Genomic DNA, 21,116 nt, shown 5'->3' with positions numbered 1-21,116 from the left:
ACGTTCGCAAGGCTGAGTATGTTCTTTGAGGGGGTAGAAGATTGTGGGGGGGGGGGGGGGGGGGGGGCTCGTGAATCACGTCCACATGTTCTGGGTGTGTCCAAAGTTGAAGGGGTTCTGTCAGGGGTTCACGGGCGTGACGTCTGAGCTACTGGGAGTGGACGTGGTCCCGAGTCCAGAGGTGGCGATATTCAGGGTGTCGGTAGACTTGGGAGCCCAGGGGGTTAGAGAGGCCGATGTCTTGGCCTTTACCTCCCTGATAGCCTAGAAATGGATTTTGCTTGGGTGGCAGGACTCCGAGCCCCCGAAAGCGGGGGTGTGGTTGAACGACCTGCTGGAACTCCAGAGGCTGGAGAAGGTTACATTCGTCTTGAGGGGGTCGGCAGATGGGTTCCTCCAGAGGTTGAAGCCGTTTATTGATTTCTTTAAGGAGGTTTGAGGGGTCAGTGGATGGGGGGGGAGGGGGGGGGTGTTAAGGGAGTTGAAATGGGGAAGGAGGGATGTGGGTGGGGGTGGTATTAGGGGAGCAAGGGGCGAGCTGCTTTTCGGGCACAGTGTGGCCGTTGGATAGCACCCTAGGTGTTGTTCAATGGCATGACTTCCTCCATCACTTTGCTGATGATGAGGAGGTTGACAGATTTCTTAATTGGCTAGTTTAGATTTGTTTGATTTCTTGGGGATTGAATATACCTGGGCAATTTTCCACATTGCTAGATAAATGAAAAATGGTGCCATAATTGTACTGAAACAGCCTAACTAGCTGAAATGCCATAATATTTAAATATTTATCCCATATCATGAAGACTCAAACCCTACCCACTAGGTGAAATTTACCTGTTTATATCTTTCTCCCATTTTGTACAGATAAATTGGTGATTTATTTTGCTGCAGAGAACAGGTCCCCGCATATGAATATGTAGCTTCTAGCAAGAGTAAGTGAGCTACATTGCAAGCCTGATTGATCACCTTAAATTGGTTGTTAGTGTAATTTTCAGCGCACTCAAGATTGTTCAACAAACACTGCCCAATCGTAGATTCACACCTAACATTAGACATTATATTCTGAGTTTTGCAAGCATGAGTTGTTTGAGTACAGTCAGTAATCTGCTTGTTGCAAACAGTTGAAGGGACAAGCTGTTTGATACAACCCACTAGTCATTCAGACTACTGCCTACGTACCTGGCATCACACTGGCACGGAAATTCATATACCACATTACTCATTTGTGTGGTAGGCAATATCCTGCAGGATATGAACCCTATTTCAGCATCAAGCTTACACACTGAGTAAATCGATCGGGCCCTATTCATGAGATTGCCAGTAAGGCTAATCTTGTAGCATAAAGTAAGAATCCCAATGCTTATATTGATTAGTGAAGGTAGGCTTGCAGAAGATGTAGTAGAGAACCTATTAACGCATTTCTCAACTAGCCCGTCAAGATGTTTTTTTTGGAGCAGCTTGTGACAGAGCCGACTAGGGAACAGGCAATTCTGGATTTAGTGATGTGTAATGAGGCAGACTTGATTAGGGATCTTAAGGTGAAGGAACCCTTCGGGGTGGTGACTACAATATGGTAGAATTTACCCAGCAGTTTGAGAGGGAGAAGCTGCAATCAGATGTAACAGTTTTACAATTAAATAAGGCTAACTACAAAGAGATGAGGGAGGAGCTGGCCAGAGTTGATTGGAAGGAGAGCCTAGCAGGGAAGACAGTGGAATGAATGGGTTGGTGGGGAGGGAGAGGCGGAGTGGGTAGGGGAAGGGGTAAAGGTTACAATGGGTGGGATGCAGAAAGGGGGTGGAATGATGGACGAAGCCACGTCCTATGTGAAGTGAATGAGGATGAGGGTACCCCTGGCCCTCTGGGCATGCTAGACCCTCGCTGCTGCCACCTTGTACCCATTTCCTGACTGCTCCACAGGGTCCTCCCCGGGCTCATCCTCCAACCCCTCCTGGTCCAACTCCTCCTTGTCCTCCTCCTCCATCGTGGTCACATATTCCTCCTCCTCCACCTTCAGCGCATCGCCCCGCTGCTGTGTAGGTTGTGGAGGTCACAGCAGACCAGGACAAAGCGGGTAGCCCTCTGGGGGTGTAATGCAGTGCACCACCAGAGTGGTCAAGGCATCAGAACCACATTTTAAGCAGCCCAATGCACCGCTCAATGACAGCCCGCGTGGTCATTTGGGCTTTGTTGTATCGGGTCTCTGCATTGGTCACTTGCCTCCGTACTGGCATCATTAGCCGGTTCCTAATTGGATACCCCTTATCTCCAAGAGCCACCCGGTCATCCTGGGGGGTCCCTCAAAGACGCCATTGATCTCCAAATGCCCCAGGATGTCGCTGTCTTGCACACCCCCAGTGAATCGTGCATACACGTGCATGATCTTCAGGTAGTGGTTGCATATGAGCTGGACGTTCAGGGAATGGAAGCCCTTTCTGTTAATGAAAGGTGTTCCCAGACAGCCCAGTACACGCAAAGCGACATGCATGCCATCTATTGCCCCCTCGACCTGGGGCATCCCAGCGATGGCAGAGAATCCTGTTGCCCGGGCATCTTGGTGGGCTTGATCCAGGTCAAAGTTTATTTAGTTAGCTGCCCGAGCAAACAGGCATCCGTGACTTCATGGATGCACTTGTAGGCTGTTGGTTGGGATATGTCACACAAGTCCTTGCTCAAGTTCTGGAATGAACCTGAGGTGTCAAATTTCAGGGTTGTGGAGGCCTTGACAGCTATGGGAGCGGGAAGCCTCCTCCACCATGTAGTGCCAGTCCGCAAGGATATGGCACAGGTGCTGCACCATCTCCATGTTGTGGTGGAGCCTCCTGCGGCACACGCTGTCCGATATCTCTTCAAACGACCAGCGACACCCGTACACCTTGGTCCATTGCCAGCCTCCCTCTTTGAGTCCCTCCCTGGCATGATAGGTGGCCGGATCCTCATGGTATGGGGCAGACTCCTGCACATGGGCCGGCATCTCGGGCCTCTGCCAACGATGCTGCCACCGCCTTCTCCGCGAGGACAGCTGCTGGGGGGTCCACAGTATCATCCATGCTATCATATCAATAAGGAATCGGAGAGGACGTGAGACCGATGACCAGCTATGGTTTCTACATTGTCGCCCTCTAATCCCCCCAGCTTCCCTCACCCTTACATTCCCTGCCAAATCGCAGGGTGCTATCCAACGACCCACTTGTGCTGGGGAACCCTGCCCTGCACATGCACCCCCGACCACAGCATGGGCCCCTGGGCACTGAGCCCCGGACCCCAGACCCCCATTGGGAATGGAACTGGGCCCAGGTACCCCCCCCAAGACACACACACACACACACCCTCTGCTGCCAGGGCGGTCCCCAGTGCTGTGGCCGAGCTCTGGGGTATATGGTTGTTGGCTGCTGGCCCTGTGATTGTACACCCTCCAGTATTCAGGCAATGTATCCAAGCCGCAACGTCTGATCGGGGTGCCAGGCAGTAACACCCTCCTGCAACATGGCACATCTCCCCATGGGTATCCACCTGGAAGCTGTGTAGTGCTCCCATTACTAACGTTGCCAATTCCCTATTCGTGATCGCCTTCACCTGTGGGTCTACAAGCTTTTACGGGTGATGGGTGTAAAAGTGACCTGCACCATATTATCATGGTCGAGGCTCTGCCCTGTTCGGCGGGATGGAGAGCCAGAAGCTAAGCCGCCCCTGGTATGGGTACACGTGATCTGGGGGGAGGCTTGTTGGACCCACGGGTATTAAGCTCCACCGCCCCTCCCCCTCCCCAGCCCAGGGGTGACCCCCCACCACTGGTGGCTGACACCCTTGACCCCCCCCTGAACACTGGGACGGTAGCCCCAGTGCCCCCAGTCAGACTGCCTGTCCACCGAGATGGCTACTCACCTCCTCCGATCCCTATAGCAGCCATTTCGCTAGCTTCATGTATTTAAATAGGTGTGCTAAACGGCATCTGTGTGTCCGCTCACTGGGGAGCTGGTTAGATTACGGGAGGCCATTAGATAACGGGATGGAGATTGGCCTTAATTGGTGACTATTGGTTTCTCACTACGCTGCAGCAGAATCCTGATCTCGCCAAGAGGAGCAGGCGGTTGGATCGGAAACCGATCGGCGCCTGGTGTGCTTCCCAATTTTGGACTCTCCCGCTATCTAACCGGCACGATGGGATTTGCGCACGGCTTGGCATGGCTGTTAGATCGCGCCCAATTACCATTAGATGTGGTTCTGTAATTGAATAGCATTTTCAGAACAATGACAAGTATGTTAAGAATTATACTAATGATCAATGTAAGATTAAAAGCAAATTACTGCGGATGCAGGAATCTGAAACAAATGGGACAATGCTGGAAAATCTCAGCAAGTCTGGCAGCATCTGTAGGGAGAGAAAAGAGCTAACGTTTCGAGTGCGATGGCTCTTTGTCAAAGCTGGTATGGGTACACGCGATCTGGGGGGAGGCATGTCGGACCCACGGGTAAGATGTAACAATGTAAGATTAGCAGTCGGACTTGCCATGTTATGCTTGCTAAAAGCTGCATATATTCTCATGCAGGAACCTGGCCTCTGCAGGCAAACGGAATGTGCCCAGACATTTCACCTTTTTAAATACATATTGGTGACTCTACAATCATCTAACAACTTCCATGACCAAGGACATTGGAAAGATATAGAATCTTTGTTAGTTTCTCCCAGACCTCCAGTCAGCATTTTTATTTTATCCTTTTCTGAGTTGGTATCATTGACAGCCACCTGAAGCCAGCAGGTGCCTCTTTAAATATACATTTCAGGGTTATTTTGTTGACATAGATAGTTTCTATTATAAATATGGAGACCAGAGTTATAATGACAGTATAAAAATAAGGGGGTAAAGTGCATGAGTTTAAAATGGGTCCGAGTTACATCTGCATGCTGGGTCCTATCTTCAGTTGAAGACTACACTTGGTGGTTTTCACTCTGTGTAAGATCATTGGAAATCGAGAGGTGAAGGAGACAATTTCATAAGTAAGACTAATTTTTATTTAAATGGGTTTGTAGTCTGCACACACATAATAAACACTTAAAACAATTAATGTCCTCCATTGTCAGCTCTGCAAATGCTAATCTACTTAAATAATTAAATGTTCACTTAAATGCCTGTTAAAATTTCATTGGCTAGACAGCACTGTCATTGAATAATGCAAATGTCGCGTTTCTAAGGTCTCCAATCAGTTCTATTGTAAAAACAGATTTTTTTCTTCTTAAATATTTCAATATTTACAGAAGGACACTTAGTAATTTTGGACAGGTGAAGGGAGAGGGAATTAGTTCTTAAAATGGCCAACATTTCATACGCAAAATGTGTCTGCAATACTTTTCATTCGATGATGCATAATGTGAGAATGCAAAACATGTTTTAAAGAGTCACATTATCCGCACCTAATGTTGTGGTTAAAAGAATACACCGCTCTCCTCCCTGACTAAATAGAAATAAGGTTCACCACATGTTTGTAAATTAAGACAGTACCCTTTTTAAAGAAAGTAATGCCTAACTTGTCAGTTTTAAAGTTGCTGTATTGTGCAAATCCAGTGTCTCTGCGGAGCCCATTCTTTCTTACGCATTGCCAAAGAACCAGAAGTGACATAAGGGAAAAAATGTTTATGTAGGGAGTTATGATGACCTAGAATTGACTGCCTGATAGGGTGGTGGAAAAAAAATTCAATACCACTTTCACAAATAAAATTGGATAAATACTTAGCATGGAAGAAAAGATTTCAGGGCAATAAAAAAGAGCAGAGGAATGGGACCAATTGGATATCTCTTTCAATGAGCCAGGACAGACAAAATGGCCTGAATGGATTACTTCTGAGCTGTATCATTCTTTGATCACCTCTATGCCGACAATTTTTTGGTCACTATATATCCTTAATATTGAAGAAAATAAAGCTAAGGGCCAGATTTTCGCCATAACGGAGAGCCTGTACATTGAGACAAAAATCCTAGAAATGGCTGAAATTTCTAAGTCCCACCTCTGAACCCAGAATTTCCCATCTTTCTGGGGCTGGAATTGGGCCGGGATATGCACTTGCATTCATTTAAATCACCCTCCACTGAAGTGGGATTTTGGAAGGTTGGAAGCTTGAAACCCGAGGCGTGTAGATTAGAACAGGCAACAGGACATCGGAACTTGGTGGATTTGTTTGGAGTGAAAAGGTATCCCTTTGGGAAAGCTAAAGCACTTTTGGGGATTTTAAAATGTGAACACGATTATCACTTTTTGCACACAAACTGATTGAAACTGTCAAGCTATCAAAAAGCTGTCCAGCTGTCAAAGAACTGCCCAGCCGCCAAGGATCTTTTAAAGAGTTGTGCAACTACCACAGAACTGTCCAACCACCAAGGAACTGTTGAAGAGTTGTCCAGCAGCTAAGTAGCTGTCCAGTTATCAACAAACAGTTAAAGAGCTTTTCAGCTGTCAAGCAATTATCAAGCTATCAAGGAACTGTTGATCAACTGTACTGCAATCAAAGAACTCCCCAGTTACCAAGGAATGGTTAAATTCCTTTCCAGGCATCAAGGAATTGTCAAGGATGTGTCAGCTATCCAGATGTCAAGGAACTGTCCATCAATCAGGGAACAATTATAGTGTTGTACAGCTGGGTGGTAGTCACCAGTGTTATATTGTGTCTACTGCATACAAGGGTATTATGGTAAGGCCTCTGTGCTACAGGTACGGGGGTAGATCCCTGCATACTGGCTCCGCCCAGTAGGCGGAGTATAAATGTGTGGGCTCTCCGAGCTACAGCCATTTTAGCAGCAGCTGCAGGAGGCTCCACATCTCTGCGTAATAAAGCCTCAATTACTCTCTACTCTCGTCTCGTCGTAATTGATAGTGCATCAATTTATTATGCAGAGATTTAAAACAATGGACCTCCTCATCAAGCCTGATCGCTGCAGCTGCACCCTCAAGCAGATAACGCCAAGTCGGCCTTCGCACATTGGCTAGCCTACTTCGAGACATACATCGGATCTGCAACTGAGCCACCCTCTGAGCGACAGAAGCTCCAGATCCTGTATACGCGGCTGAGCTCAGACATCTTCCCCCTCACCCGGGACGCGCCGACATATGCTGAGGCCATGGTGCTACTGAAGGAGAACTACGCTCAGCAGACCAACAAAATCTACGCCAGGCACCTTCTCGTCACGCGGCATCAACTCCCCGGTGAGTCTGTGGAAGATTTCTGGCGTGCCCTCCAACTCCGAGTGAGAGACTGCGATTGCCAGTCCTTTACGACCACTGAACATTCTGACCTGCTACTCAGAGACGCGTTCGTTACAGGTATAAGGTCGGCCTATATCCGTCAGTGACTCTTAGAAGGGGCGACCCTCGACGTCGCGGCGACCAAGAAACTAGCGCTCTCACTCACAGTCGCCTCAATACAGGCAATATACAGGCGTATGCTCTCGACCGCACGGCCCACCCCTCCTGGACATTGTGCACCCCACCAGCGACCTCCCCCAGCCAACCCCAGGCCTGCGCCGCGCGGCAGCCAAACAACCCCGGGGGACCCAAGTGCTACTTCTGCAGACAGTCAAAACACCCCCGACAACGCTGCCCGGCACGGAGCACGCTCTGCAAGGCCTGCGGTAAGAAAGGACATTTTGCCTTTGTGTGCCAGGCCCGCTCGGTCGCCGCAGTTGCCCCGGCACCCACCGCGGGCGCCACCATCTTAACTCGTCTCAGATCTCGTGCGGCCAGTGGGCGCCGCCATCTTCCTCGCCTCAGACCATGTGCGGCCCGTGGGCGCCGCCACCTTGCTCGCCTCACACGTGCAGTCGTGGGTGCCGCCATCTTGCCTGCCTCAGGATACGTGCGGCCCGTGGGCACCGCTATCTTCCCCGCCTCAGGATCCCTGCTCGTCAGACACCTCATCGGGCTGCTCATCGCCTGCAACCGCCGCCGATCAGACAGACACGACCGCACAACCTCGCGACCGCATCAACGACAGTGAAGGTCGATGGGCACAAGGTTTCCTGCCTTCTGGACTCCGGGAGCACTGAGAGCTTCATCCACTCCGAAACGGTAAGGTGCTGCACCCTCACGGTTCACCCCAGCATCCAGAGAATCTCCCTGGCTTCCAGATCCCACTCCATGGCGATCCGGGGGAACTGCACCACCACCCTCACCATTGAGAGCGTAGAGTGCAGTAGCTTCCGGCTCTACATCCTCCCCAACCTGTGGGCTGCCTTGCTACTCGGCCTGGACTTCCAGTGCAACCTCCAGAGCCTAACCCTGAAATTTGGCGGGCCCCTACCACCCCTTACTGTATGCGGCCACACGACCCTTAAGGTCGACCCACCTTCCCTGTTTGCGAACCTCACCCCAGATTGCAAACCCAACGCCACCAGGAGCAGATGGTACAGTGCCCAGGACAGGACCTTCATCAGGTCAGAGGTCCAGTGGCTGCTGTGGGAAGGTATTATCGAGGCCAGCAACAGCCCCTGGAGAGCCCAAGTGGTAGTGGTGAAAACTGGGGAGAAAAACAGGATGATCGTTTACTACAGTCAGACCATCAATCGGTACAACAGCTTGACGCCTACCCCCTCCCTCGCATATCTGATATTGTCAATCAGATTGCACAGTATCGGATCTTCTTGGCAGTGGACCTGAAATCTGCCTACCACCAGCTCCCCATTCGCAAGGCGGACCGCCAGTACACCGCGTTTGAGGCGGACTGCCGCCTTTACCATTTCCTTAGGGTTCCCTTCGGCGTCACTAACGAGGTCTCTGTCTTCCAACGGGAGATGGACCGAATGTTTTTTTTAAAAAGAATTTACAGTGCAGAAGTAGGCCATTCGGCCCATCAAGTCTGCACTTGCTCTTGGAAAGAGCACCCTACCCAAGGTCAACACCTCCACCCTGTCCCCATAACCCAGTAACTCCACCAAACACTAAGGGTAATTTTGGACACTAAGGGCAATTTATCATGGCCAATCTACCTAACCTGCACATCTTTGGACTGTGGGAGGAAACCGGAGCACCTGGAGGAAACCCACACAGACACGAGGAGAACGTGCAGACTCCGCACAGACAGTGACCCAAGCCGGAATCGAACCTGGGACCCTGGAGCTGTGAAGCAATTATGCTGTCCACAATGCTACCATGCTGCCCCACTACAAAAGGCATTGCAAAAATTGGTTGACCGGTACGGACTGTGGGCCACTTTCCTGTACCTGGATAACATCACCATCTGCGGCCACGACCAGCAGGACCACGACGCTAACCTTTCCAAATTCCTCCACACTGCCAAACTCCTCAACCTAACCTACAACAAGGAGACGAGCATGTGCAGCACAGACCGTTTAGCCATCCTCGGCTATGTGAACATAGAACAGTACAGCACAGAACAGGCCCTTGGTTCAGAACGGAGTTCTAGGGCCTGACCCCGATCGCATGCCCCTCATGGAACTCCCCCTCCCCCACTGCCCCAAGGACCTCAAACGATGCCTGGGGTTCTTCTCGTACTATGCTCAGTGAGTCCCTAACTATGCAGACAAGGTCCGCCCACTCATTCACTCCACCGTTTTCTCACTAACGGCCGAGGCTCATCAGGCCTTCAACCGTATCAAGGCCGACATCGCCAAGACGGCGATGCACGCAGTCGACGAGACGCTACCCTTCCAAGTTGAGAGCAATGCATCAGACGTCGCCCTGGCCGCCGTCCTCAACCAGGCAGGCAGGCCTGTGGCATTCTTTTCCCGCACCCTCCATGCCTCTGAAATTCAGCACTCCTCTGTTGAAAAGGAGGCCCAAGCTATCGTTGAAGCTGTGCGGCATTGGAGGCATTACCTGGCCGGCAGGAGATTCACTCTCCTCACTGACCAACAGTCGGTAGCCTTCACGTTTAACAACACTCAGCGGGGCAAGATCAAAAATGATAAAATCTTGAGGTGGAGGATCGAGCTCTCCACCTACAATTACGAGATTTTGTATCGCCCTGGTAAGCTTAACGAGCCTCCCGATGCCCTATCCCGAGGTATATGAGCCAGCGCACAAGTAGACTGACTCCACACCCTGCACAACGATCTCTGTCACCCAGGCGTCACCCGTTTTTATCACTTCATAAAGGCCCGCAATCTGCCCTGCTCCATCGAGGAAGTCAGGGCTATCACCAGAGACTGCCAGGTCTGTGCGGAGTGCAAACCGCACTTCTACTGGACAGTTCGTGCGCGCCTGGTAAAAGCCTCCCACCCCTTTTAACGCCTTAGCGAGGACTTCAAAGGGCCCCTCCCCTCCACCGACGACAACACGTACTTTCTCAATGTGGTCGACGAGTATTCGAGATTCCCCTTCGCCATCCCATGCCCCGACATGACATCTGCCACCGTCATCAAAGCCCTCAACACCATCTTCGCTCTGTTCGATTTCCCCGCTTACGTCCACAGCAACCGGGGATCCTCATTTTTTTTTTTAATTTAGATTACCCAATTATTTTTTCCAATTAAGGGGCTTTTTAGCATGGCCAATCCACCTACTCTGCACATTTTTGGGTTGTGGGGGCGAAACCCACGCAGACACGGGGAGAATGTGCAAACTCCACACGGACAGTGACCCAGAGCCGGGATCGAACCTGGGACCTCAGCGCCGTGAGGCGGTTGTGCTAACCACTAGGCCACCGTGCTGCCCCGGGATCCTCATTTCTGAGTGATGAGCTGCGCCAGTACTTGCTCAACAGGGGCATCGCCTCGAGCAGGACGACCAGCTACAACCCCCGGGGAAACATAGAACATAAAATAGTAAAGCACAGAACAGGCCTTTCGGCCCTCGATGTTGTGGCGAGCATTGTCCGAAACCAAGTTCAAGCTATCCCACTCCGTCATTCTGGTGTGCTCCATGTGCCTGTCCAATAACCGCTTGAAAGTTCCTAAAGTGTCCGACTCCACTATCACAGCAGGCAGTCCATTCCACACCCTAACCACTCTCTGAGTAAAGAACCTACCTCGGCTATCCCTCCTATATCTCCCACCCTGAATCTTATAGTTATGCCCCCTTGTAACAGCTACATCCACCCGAGGAAATAGTCTCTGAACGTCCACTCTATCTATCCCCCTCATCATCTTATAAACCTCTATTAAGTCGCCTCTCATCCTCCTCCGCTCCAAAGAGAAAAGCCCTAGCTCCCTCAGCCTTTCCACATAAGACCTATTCTGCAAACCAGGCAGCATCCTGGTAAATCTCCTTTCCACCCTTTCCAATGCTGCCACATCCTTCCTATAATGAGGTGACCAGAACTGCACACAATACTCCAAATGTAACGGGCAGGCAGAGCGAGAGAATGGGACGGTCTAGAAAGCCGTCCAGCTGGCCCTACGGTCCAGAAATCTCCCGGCCTCCCGCTGGCAGGAGGTCCACCCCGACGCCCTCCATTCGGTCACTCCTGTGCACTGCGACTAACGAAACTCCCCATGAACGTCTCTTTGCCTTTCCTCGGAAGTCCACCTACGGGGTTTCACTCCCAACATGGCTGGCAGCTCCAGGATCCATTCTCCTCTGCAAGCACGTGCAGCTCCACAAGGCAGACCCATTGGTTGAGAGGGTACAGCTACTCCACGCGAACCCGCAGTACGCCTACATAGCGTACCCCAACGGCCGCCAAGACACAGTCTCCCTCCGGGACCTGGCACCAGCTGGGTCCCCACACAACCTGTATGTAAATAGTTTCCACGCCCCCCGCTGGACTCTTATTTTAACAGGGGGTGAATGTGGTAATCACCACTGTTATATTGTGTATACTGCATATGAGGGTATTGCGGTAAGGCCCCTATACTACAGGTACGGGGGTAGATCCCTGCCTGCTGGCTCCGGCCAGTAGGCGGAGTATAAATGTGTGGCCATTTCGGCAGCAGCTGCGGGAGGCTCCACATCTCTGCGTAATGAAGCCTCGATTACTCTCTACTCTCGTCTCGTTGTAATTGATAGTGCATCAAGCTGTCAAATAACTGTCCAGCTGGCATGGAACTGTTAAATAGCTGTCAAAACTATCAGTGCAGCTGAGGAACTGTCTAATGTTACCAGTGAGCTAACATAGAAGGAGTAAAGGCGAAGGGTGGTGGTTAGGGGCATGGGTTGGCATGAATTGTCACCAAGTGGGAATAGGGGTATGGGGAAATAGAGTGTGTAGAGGGTCATGGGCTGGCATAGGTGTGCAAGGGGCAATGGGGTGGAAGGGTACATGGGTTGTCAGAGGGAATGTGAGGGGCCATGGGAGTGGAGGCATGTGTTGGCAAGGATGGGGCACAGAGAGTGTGTAGCCTCTCTGGGGCTATATTTTGTTTCATTGTTATTTCATTTATTTATTTAAGCATGGTGCTGAAGCACAGAGGCAGGCCTTGCACCCAGCTCAACTCGGCACCTGGCAGTCTCCGCACTCAGCCTGCTTCTGCACATGGAAGCGTCTGCAATTCTTCCTGGTCACCCGTCTGACTACTTCAGTCCGCCCCCTGACCGATAATCCAACCTGTGGGAGGCCATTTTTAAAGATTGGATCCACCGAGCCTAGGAAATCTTTCGACTCTGTGACTGTCGCCCACCCCCCCCCCCCAACCCCCCCCCACCGGCCAGACGACAACAATCTGAGAAAACTTGCAATCCCTTTTGTAAATATGGATTTTGACCCTTAATTAAATTAGCTCAGATGCTAAACGCAAACATCCAAACATGTCGATGATACTTGAAATCCAGTGATATTCTCCTTCAATGGCTCAATGGACAAAGCAAACTTTTTGCGGTACTGAGCAATACAGCTAAGAAAGGTTTCTGGTTGCATTCCTGCTCTATGCTGATTTAGGATTCTGAATTACCTGATCTCAGCCAAGTAAGAACACTATCAATAATCTAAGGTTCCTATTCCTCATCATAATCAAATGATTTCTTGCAAAGTTCAAGTAGCGACAGGATATGACTTGGCTATGTTGTTCTGCAGGGACAAAGAACCCACTAGTAGTTATAACTTAGACATTCAGCACTGGTAGCATGAGTGAGACTGATAGCAGCCGTAGAACTGCCCCTCAAAAGGGATCAGTGCACTCAGGAGAAAGGAGAGACAGACACTTAAAATAAATATAAATGTCCCAAACAACACGAGCCTAGGGCATTTTTTGGAAATGCTGACTCACCATGCCTTTGTTTCCAATCCCATTTGTTGTGCAGATTTTGAGCATTTTGAAAGATATCGGCTTCTTGTTCAACTCAGCGCCGAGGGATGGTGTACCTGAGTGGATATACATTCCAGTCGATTGCTGTGCAATTTTCAAGGGAAGAAATGAAAATAGTTCAGAAACATCAGGATTTAAGAATAGAAAAAGGTAATTCAACCAGTCTGCCTCATCATGTTATTTAGGTCTATGTGCACGAGTGTTCAATCATTTTTGATTTACCTACTGGTTTGGCACAAACCCTTTTTGTTCTACTTGAATGGTTAAAGTGGTTGTGGCATGGTATTCCCGCTTTTAAACAATTAACTTAACTCATTTCCTCTTGTTAACAGAATACTCATGAATTGACAAGTCACATTAGTTAGACTTTTATCCTTTTTGCAATGTGTGATTCACAGCTTAAGTCCATGACCAGAGCTTCTCCCATATGTGTAGTAATTCATTCTCCAACCTTAGTTTCAATGCTACTGCTGTTACTCGCTTGCTACTGTTGGGTTTGGAGGTTAGATTGGGTACATGTAAACAGATGAAATGGGTGGGTCTAAACTCATTAGGCCCTGCAAGCTGCTCCATTCAGATATGCACACCATTGGCCAACCACTAATCTTCTAGGAGTTACAAAAATCAGGGGAATAACCTGCTTCCAATTTTGAAAACACTCTGGTAAATTTCTTTATCAATCATGACAATTGGAACTACCAACAACTTCATCCCTGTAGCCAGGAATGTTCTCTTCACTTAGGAAACTGTCAAGTTGCCTTTTGAAGCACAGGAGTAAATCCATACCTACTTTTAGGTAGTCTGATCCACACTAGCCTGTGAAAAGGATTCCTGCCATCTCTAATCATACACTCCTATTTTAAACCGCACTATCCAGAACACACAAGAATTGTATCATCTTCTTAAAATGGACTTCTTGCGGACTCCTCAATCTATGCATTCAAACTGATCAGTCTCCACATTAATCAGTGCCAAAATAATTTGGTGATTTTGACAATCTGGTCACTGCATCATATTTAGCTATTTGTTTCAAAGGAGAGCCATGTGTTTTATCTCACCTGCTGTCGGGCTGGAGCAGATGGACACCAACCTCGCTCTTGTGTGTATGCATAGCGCTGGTCACTGCTTGTCTCCATATCGACCATAAGTGTGTACGTCTTTTCTGGGTCTAGCCCATGCAGAGTGACCATGATTGATGGGAACAAACACCTGGGAATAATATAAGATACTCAATTCACTTTGTTTACAAAATGGTAAAATTATGAAATGGGGAATTGTACCTGTGTAACGTACATATCATTATTAAAGAATGCTTAATGACCTCGAGCCTTCTCAGAGATTTTGTTGTTGTCAGAGGGGTAGTAAAGGATATGAAATTCTCCACTGAAAGAGATGTTCTAAAGATAGAAAATAGGAGCAGGTGTCAGGCCCTTGAGCCTGCTCTGCCATTCATTATGATCATGGCTGATCATCCAACTCAGTAACGTGTTTCCCTTTTCCCCCACAGATCCTTTGATTCCTTTCGCCCAAGAGCTAAATCTAACTCCTTCTTGGAAACATGTGAGCGGGATTCTCCATTTCAGAAACATCGGACGTGATTCTGCCATGCCACGCTGTACCGGAGAATCGATGTTTACGCCATTTTCCCGCGCGACGCCGGTCCAATGCCGTCCCGCCATTCTCCCAATCGGCGGGAATGGCTTCATCGGGACCTGCGACGCGCACGTCGGAGAATCCACCGAGAGGGCAAACGAGGCGTTTCACACAGGCCCCCGCTATTCTCCGGCCCGGATGGGCCGAAGTCCCACCGGCATGACCCCAGGTCACGCCATCGCCATTCACCCCTGCAAAATTAAATTGTCAGCCAATCATGCTGGCTGATGAAGTGGAAGAGGGAGGTAAGTAGGCGAGGCCATCCCGGCAACCAGGAAGTGGCGTCCGCAGCCGGTGAATGGGGGGGGGGGGGGGTGGATGGGGGTGATGGGGGGGGGGGGGGTGATGGGGGTGGGGGTTTGGGGGTGTGGGGAGGGATGGGGGATGTGGGGAGGGGTGGGGGTGGGTGGGGAGGGGTTGGGGTCCACCCCACCAGCCCCCCTGCCAGCCCTTCTTCCTTCCTCCCCCTGCCTTCCTCCCCCCTTCCTTCCTCCCCTCCTCCAGCCCCCTTCCTTCCTCCCCCACCCAGCCCCCCTCCTTCCTCCCCACCCAGCCCCCCCTTATACGTGGCGCGGCGTTATCGTGGCGCCGCACAATGACGCCATTGCTGCAGCGCTCCGCACACCGCGTTCCTCGTGGCACTGCTGCTGGCCCCCCTCTCAGGCAGTGAATTGGCCGCGGCGTAGGCCGGTTCGCGCCGCCGTGGAATGCGACGGCGTTCACAACGGCGCGGGCACTTGGTCCGCGCTGCGGAGAATCGCTCCCATAGGGCGCGATTCTCCCAAAAAGGAACAAAGTCCCCCAACGAGCATGTTTAGCCACGTGTTTCCCAGCACTCACAGCAACTTGCATTGAATAAGGGGCCTGATTTGGAAATGCGCGGCCTTAGCTTAGTTTTGTACAGTGAGGAGCACCGTTCTCCGGAACTCCCCATTGTAGCAAGAGAGGCCTCTGAAACAATCCCCGACCTCCCCCCCTCCCCCCCCCCCCCCCCCAGCCTGAAAGCAATATGGGAGGGTCCCCACACCACCCACATTGAGCAACCCAGCCCAATCACATGCCTGCAAAAAATGCCATGCACCCAGGAGGCACTGCCAGGCTTGCATTTCCATCATGTCAGATTGGCACTGTTAGGTTACCCAGGTGGCACCAGTAGTGCCAATGCACCATCCTGCCCAACGGTAAAGCAGCTGGAGCCTCCTATCCCCTGGGAGAGACCTTCAAGTGCCATCCCATGTGGTCCCGTTTGTGGGACCCAGTGCTGAACGGCGCTTGCCCGAGGTGTCCAAGGCAAAGGAGTTGAATCCCAAAGCCTCAGGAATCTGCACATTGGGGTGAGGCTTACTGTCTCACTCTGATATGCAGATTTGCTAAAATGTGATCCTGCCCACAACTCGCGAGATTGTGTTGAATCTCGAGAGGTGCTGCGAGCTGAGTAGATCCCGGACCGGGGTTTCAACGGCCGCACTGCACCATGGCCAGCTGCTTTTCTGGCGCAGTGTGGCCCTTGGATCGGGTCCTAAGTGTCGTTTGACCGTGGTGGGGAACTCACCGGCAGGAAACTCCCTGAAAAACCTGCCACAATTTCCCCCCTACGTGTTGACGCTGGGACTGAATCAGTGGACTTGTACGACAACTAAATTGGCGTCGGTCCCAGTTTCAGGTTCCGTTAATGGGCTAGCATCAGTGCCACATGGAAAACGATCTATTACAATGAAAAATGGTGTCAGGATTGCCATTCGAGAGGCTGACAAGCTGCAGCTGCATATTAGCAATCCACTCCCCACACACACATCCCACCCAACAAGATGACATTGAACTGCAGACCCTACTGGAGGCCGTGGAGGAGAGGCGGGCCATCCTGTTTCCTGAGGCGGGAAGGCATAATCACCACCGCAACCACAACTGGAGGGCGACCGAACCCCCCCCCCCCCCCCCCCCCCGCAGTGCGCGCGCTCCCCACTCTGTGTCATGTGAGAGTGCCTTTAAGAAATGGGTGTTTAAGGAATGTACTTTTAAGAAATGGGTGTTTATCAGTGATGTCAGAGTGTGGGTGGAGCTGGGCTGTCTGTCAGCTTTTTACTTTTGTTTTAGGCTGTTTGCTGCAGGGTGTGTTTTGTTTTGTTTTCAGTGTTGGAGCTGAAGCCAGACAAAGCAGGTGTACTGCTGTTCTGTCTGCCATAAAAAGACTATCTCTTGATCATTTGGTGAATTCAGAATCATAAATGTTCTCCATAGTGAATGTAAACCTAATGTGCTTCTGTTAAAAGGTGTTTCATTTGTATTCTGGATGCTGTTTGGGAAATTATTAAGGATTACTTAGTGTTGTATTCTTGAGGGTTGTATTTGAATTAATGGTTGCTAAGATATTCACTGTATGTTTTAAAAAGGTTAACTTGAGTTCATTGAATAAACATGGTCTTGCTTTAAAAAGTAATTTTCCATTTCTGCTGTACCACACCTGTAGAGTGATCCGTGTGCTCCCCACACCACAATCTAGTAAAAGGTGTGGATCAGGTATAACAAATTGGGGGCTCGAGGGGGATAAAAGTTTATCTATCGTGTTATGGGTCAGGGTTTAGAGAATCCCAAAGTGTATCATGGAGTTCACCTGACCCACAACTTTTAATAGATTGTGGTATGGGGAGCACACGGCCCACTCTCCAGGTGCGGTACAGCAGGAATGGAAAAGTATTTTTAAAGCAAAACAATGTTTATTCTATGAACTCAAGTTAAGCTTTTTAAAACATACAGTGAACATCTTAGTAACCATTAATTCAAATACAACCCTCAAAGACTACAACACTAAGTAATCCTTTAAGCTGTACTTTTAACATCCATAAGACTTAAAACACCTTTTACCAGATGCACATCGGGTTAAAGTCACTATTAGTTTTGAATCAGCAGGATCGATTGACAGTCTTTAAATTACAGAGAGAGACTCTAATACACCCTCTGGCTGTGACTGCAGCTATCCAGCTCTGAAAACGAAACTAAAACACACCCTGCAGCAAACAGCCTAAAACGGAAGTAAAAAACTGACAGACAGCCCAGCTTCACCCACTCTCTGACATCACTGCAGTAATAAACACCCATTTCTTAACGGTACTCTCACTACAGATACTTATACACACCCATTTATAAACTCCTATTTCTTAAAGGTACTCTCACATGACACCTATCCCCAGGAAAACAAAAATAAACCATCAACTTCAAGATGGTTTCATTTTTCACCTTTTCACCATCCTTTTACAAATGCACACAGCAAATATACTTTTTTGTTTCAAAAAACAACACACGCAAACAGGTATAATAATATAGTCCATTTTTGTTCTTCTGCCTCTAACTGAAATCCTTCTCAATTGACAGTCTATTTGAACAAGAAGGTCTCTGCACGATCCGTCCATTGCTCTACGACTTGGCATTTCTCTTCAAAGTCAGACACTTTAGTTCAATCTTATCACAGAGTCCCTTGTAATTTTCCAACACAGAAGCATTGGTTATCCCAGCTTTCAGGCAGTCAAATACCTGTTGAAAGTCTGCTGTCCACTGAAATTTTCGATGTTTCTTCAGCAAGTCTATCAGTGGAGCAATTATACTACAAAAACTTTCCACAAATGTCCGATCAAATCCACTCATGCCAAGAAATCGCATTATTTCCCTTTGTCATGAGAGTATCGGAAACTGCTCAATAACTGTTGGTTTCACATCCCATGTGACCATTCGACCCTGTCCGATTGGATGGCCCAGGAAAGTGACTTGGGCTTTTCAAAATTCACTCTTGGCTAGGTTTATCACCAAACCCGCCTCCTGAAGTCAATCGAATAACTCCATCAGATGTTTCAAATGTTCTTTCCACGTCTGGCTGAAAATTACCAGATCGTCGATGTATACCGCAATTGGGTAATCCTGAAACAACATCAGTTTCGACATCAGTTTCAGCCTGTGAGGGATAGAATCTGGGGACATGAGAAATACTCAAGTGATAAAGGTAAAGGTGATCTGATGGTAGATAATAAAGAGAGTGTACCTCAGATTAAAAAAGAAATCCAGGAGGGTGGAAAAGAAATGAAAAATTTCAAATGTTTTCACTGTAACAAACTCGGCCATGTAAAGTCACAGTGTTGGTGGTTGAAGAAAAGCACTGGGAAGGCAGATATGATAAAACAGGATAAGACAGTGGGGTTTGTTAAAGTGGTAAAGGAAAGCCCAAGGGAAGCGAAGGAGGTGCAAAAGATTGTACAGCCTGATCAAGAGGTGATTGATAAGAAGGTGCCAGATCTCTTTAAAGAATTTGCTTGTGTGGGTAAAGTTTACTCATGTGTATCAGGAGGAGCAGGTAAAGAAGTCACAATTTTGAGAGATACGGGAGCTAGTCAATCTTTAATGGTAAGAGATGAGGAGTTATGTAGTTCAGGAAGAATGTTGCCAGAAAAGGTGGTAATATATGGAATTCAGGGTGAGAGGAGTAGCGTTCCATTATTTAAGATAAGGTTGGAAAGTCCAGTGAAGAGTGGTGAAGTGGTAGTAGGAATAATAGAGAAACTATCTTGTCCAGGAATACAGTTATCTTGGGCAATGATATAGCTGGATCACGGGTGATGCCTACTGTAGTTGATAAGCCAGTGGAAAATCAGACAACTGAAGTGTTGAAGGATGAATATCCTGGAATTTTTCAAGATTGTGTAGTAACACGGTCGCAAAGTCACAGGTTAAGACAAGAAGAGAAATCAAAGAGTGAAGATGAAGTTGAAGTGCGATTATCAGAAACGAGTTTTGATCAGATGGTTGAAATAAAACAAGAACAGGTGGAGGACGAGGCGGACATTTTTAGTTCAGGAAATTGGTGGAGTTACAACAAAAAGATATAGAAATAAAACGGATGTATCAGAAAGAATACACAGAAGAGTGCATACCAGAGTGTTATTCCCGTAAAAGTGATGTCTTGATGAGAAAATGGAGACCTTTACATATGCAGGTGGATGAAAAGTGGGCAGAAGTTCATCAAGTAGTATTGCCGGTAGGGTATAGAAAGGAAGTGTTGCGAGTTGCACATGAGGTAACAGTGGGAGGTGTAATGGACAATTTTAATACTTAATATTGAATAACTGCTTAATAGTGTGATTAACTAAAGCTGTTTGTGTGTGTGCAAGGTTAGAGAGAGGGAGAGAGAGAGAGAGAGAGAAACTGATATGCCAGCTGTATGAAGGACGAGATAGTAAAGCCAGGAGAAAAACAACTCCTTATATGGAATGGAGAAATACTAGTAAGAAGAGAAAGCCAGCCATTGTCTACATGAATGCCTGTGTTTAATCTGCTTATCTTTTAAATGTATAAAGACTGAAGGTTGCGGTGCTCGGCGCGCTTTCCTCTCTCTCCTGTGGTTAGAGGACCGTGTCCTCTGCAGAGTTAAGAAATAAACGAACTTGCTCATATTCAAGACTGATTGTTTCTGAGTTTGCCTTTTTCCCACCACAGTTCTTGGCGACGAGGATGGGATCCCGCGCTTGAGACAGACACTGGGAGATTCCGGGGAGGCGTTAGCGCTGACGCCTTGAGGGCTTTTCACCTCATCTCAAACGCTTCAATTGGCCATCAGCGTGAGTGGACCAGGAATTATTGTGTCACCTCAGCACCGGGATCCGGACTGAAATCTGTGGTAAGGAATTGCTCTATTATTAATTATAGACAGTGGTGAACAGTCTCACAGTGACGGGTGGATTTAGACTTGGATCTATCAAACAGGTTGGACCTGTAAAAATACCTAAACAATAGGTATTGGTTTGCTGGTTTAGGAAAACCAAGCCACCTAAGCGGACGTGCTTACGTGCGGGAGCCTCCAGAGGAAAATCAAGTCACAAGGGACAAGGTCGCTGTGAGTCTGGGTCACAAGTAAGAGACCGGTCATGGGTAATAGCAATGGGAAAAAACAAACAAATGCTGCAAGTTTAAATAGCCCTAATATACGATACATGGTTACTAATTATGGACAAGACTCGGTGAGTCAAGTTAAAATGTGGGTGAAGGAGTGTGGTTTTCCTGAAGACAATTGGAATTATTAAAAACTCAGTTAGAACAGAGGGCAAAAGAAAGTGGAAAGAAAAGCAAAAGGAAAAGAGAAACAATAAATTGGGCGGCTTACGGTATGTGGAAAACAGAGGCAGAAATAAGAAATAGACGATCACAGGCGATAAGATACTGCAAATAAAACCAACTCCCTTCAGTGTGTTAAGTCTATTTCAGGTCACCCCATTCCGGATGATCCCGACCTGG

General features: G+C 48.6%; 1 protein-coding gene across 1 annotated transcript in view; it reads right to left on the bottom strand.

Moving 5' to 3' along the window:
• Positions 1-21,116, bottom strand: part of fam222a (family with sequence similarity 222 member A) — a 510,741-nt gene that overhangs the window by 444,571 nt on the left and 45,054 nt on the right. The window contains exons 2-3 of the mRNA XM_038816803.1: positions 14,249-14,399; positions 13,152-13,274 (exon numbers count right to left, since the gene is read on the bottom strand). Of these exons, the coding sequence (XP_038672731.1) occupies positions 13,152-13,274; positions 14,249-14,399 (274 nt within the window). The remainder of the gene's footprint in view (positions 1-13,151; positions 13,275-14,248; positions 14,400-21,116) is intronic.

This window comes from Scyliorhinus canicula, chromosome 1 (genome assembly GCF_902713615.1).
Source record: "Scyliorhinus canicula chromosome 1, sScyCan1.1, whole genome shotgun sequence".
Taxonomy (NCBI): Eukaryota; Metazoa; Chordata; class Chondrichthyes; order Carcharhiniformes; family Scyliorhinidae; genus Scyliorhinus; species Scyliorhinus canicula.
The sequence above is the reverse complement of the archived record's forward strand: the minus strand, read 5'-3'. Positions and strand labels throughout refer to the sequence as shown.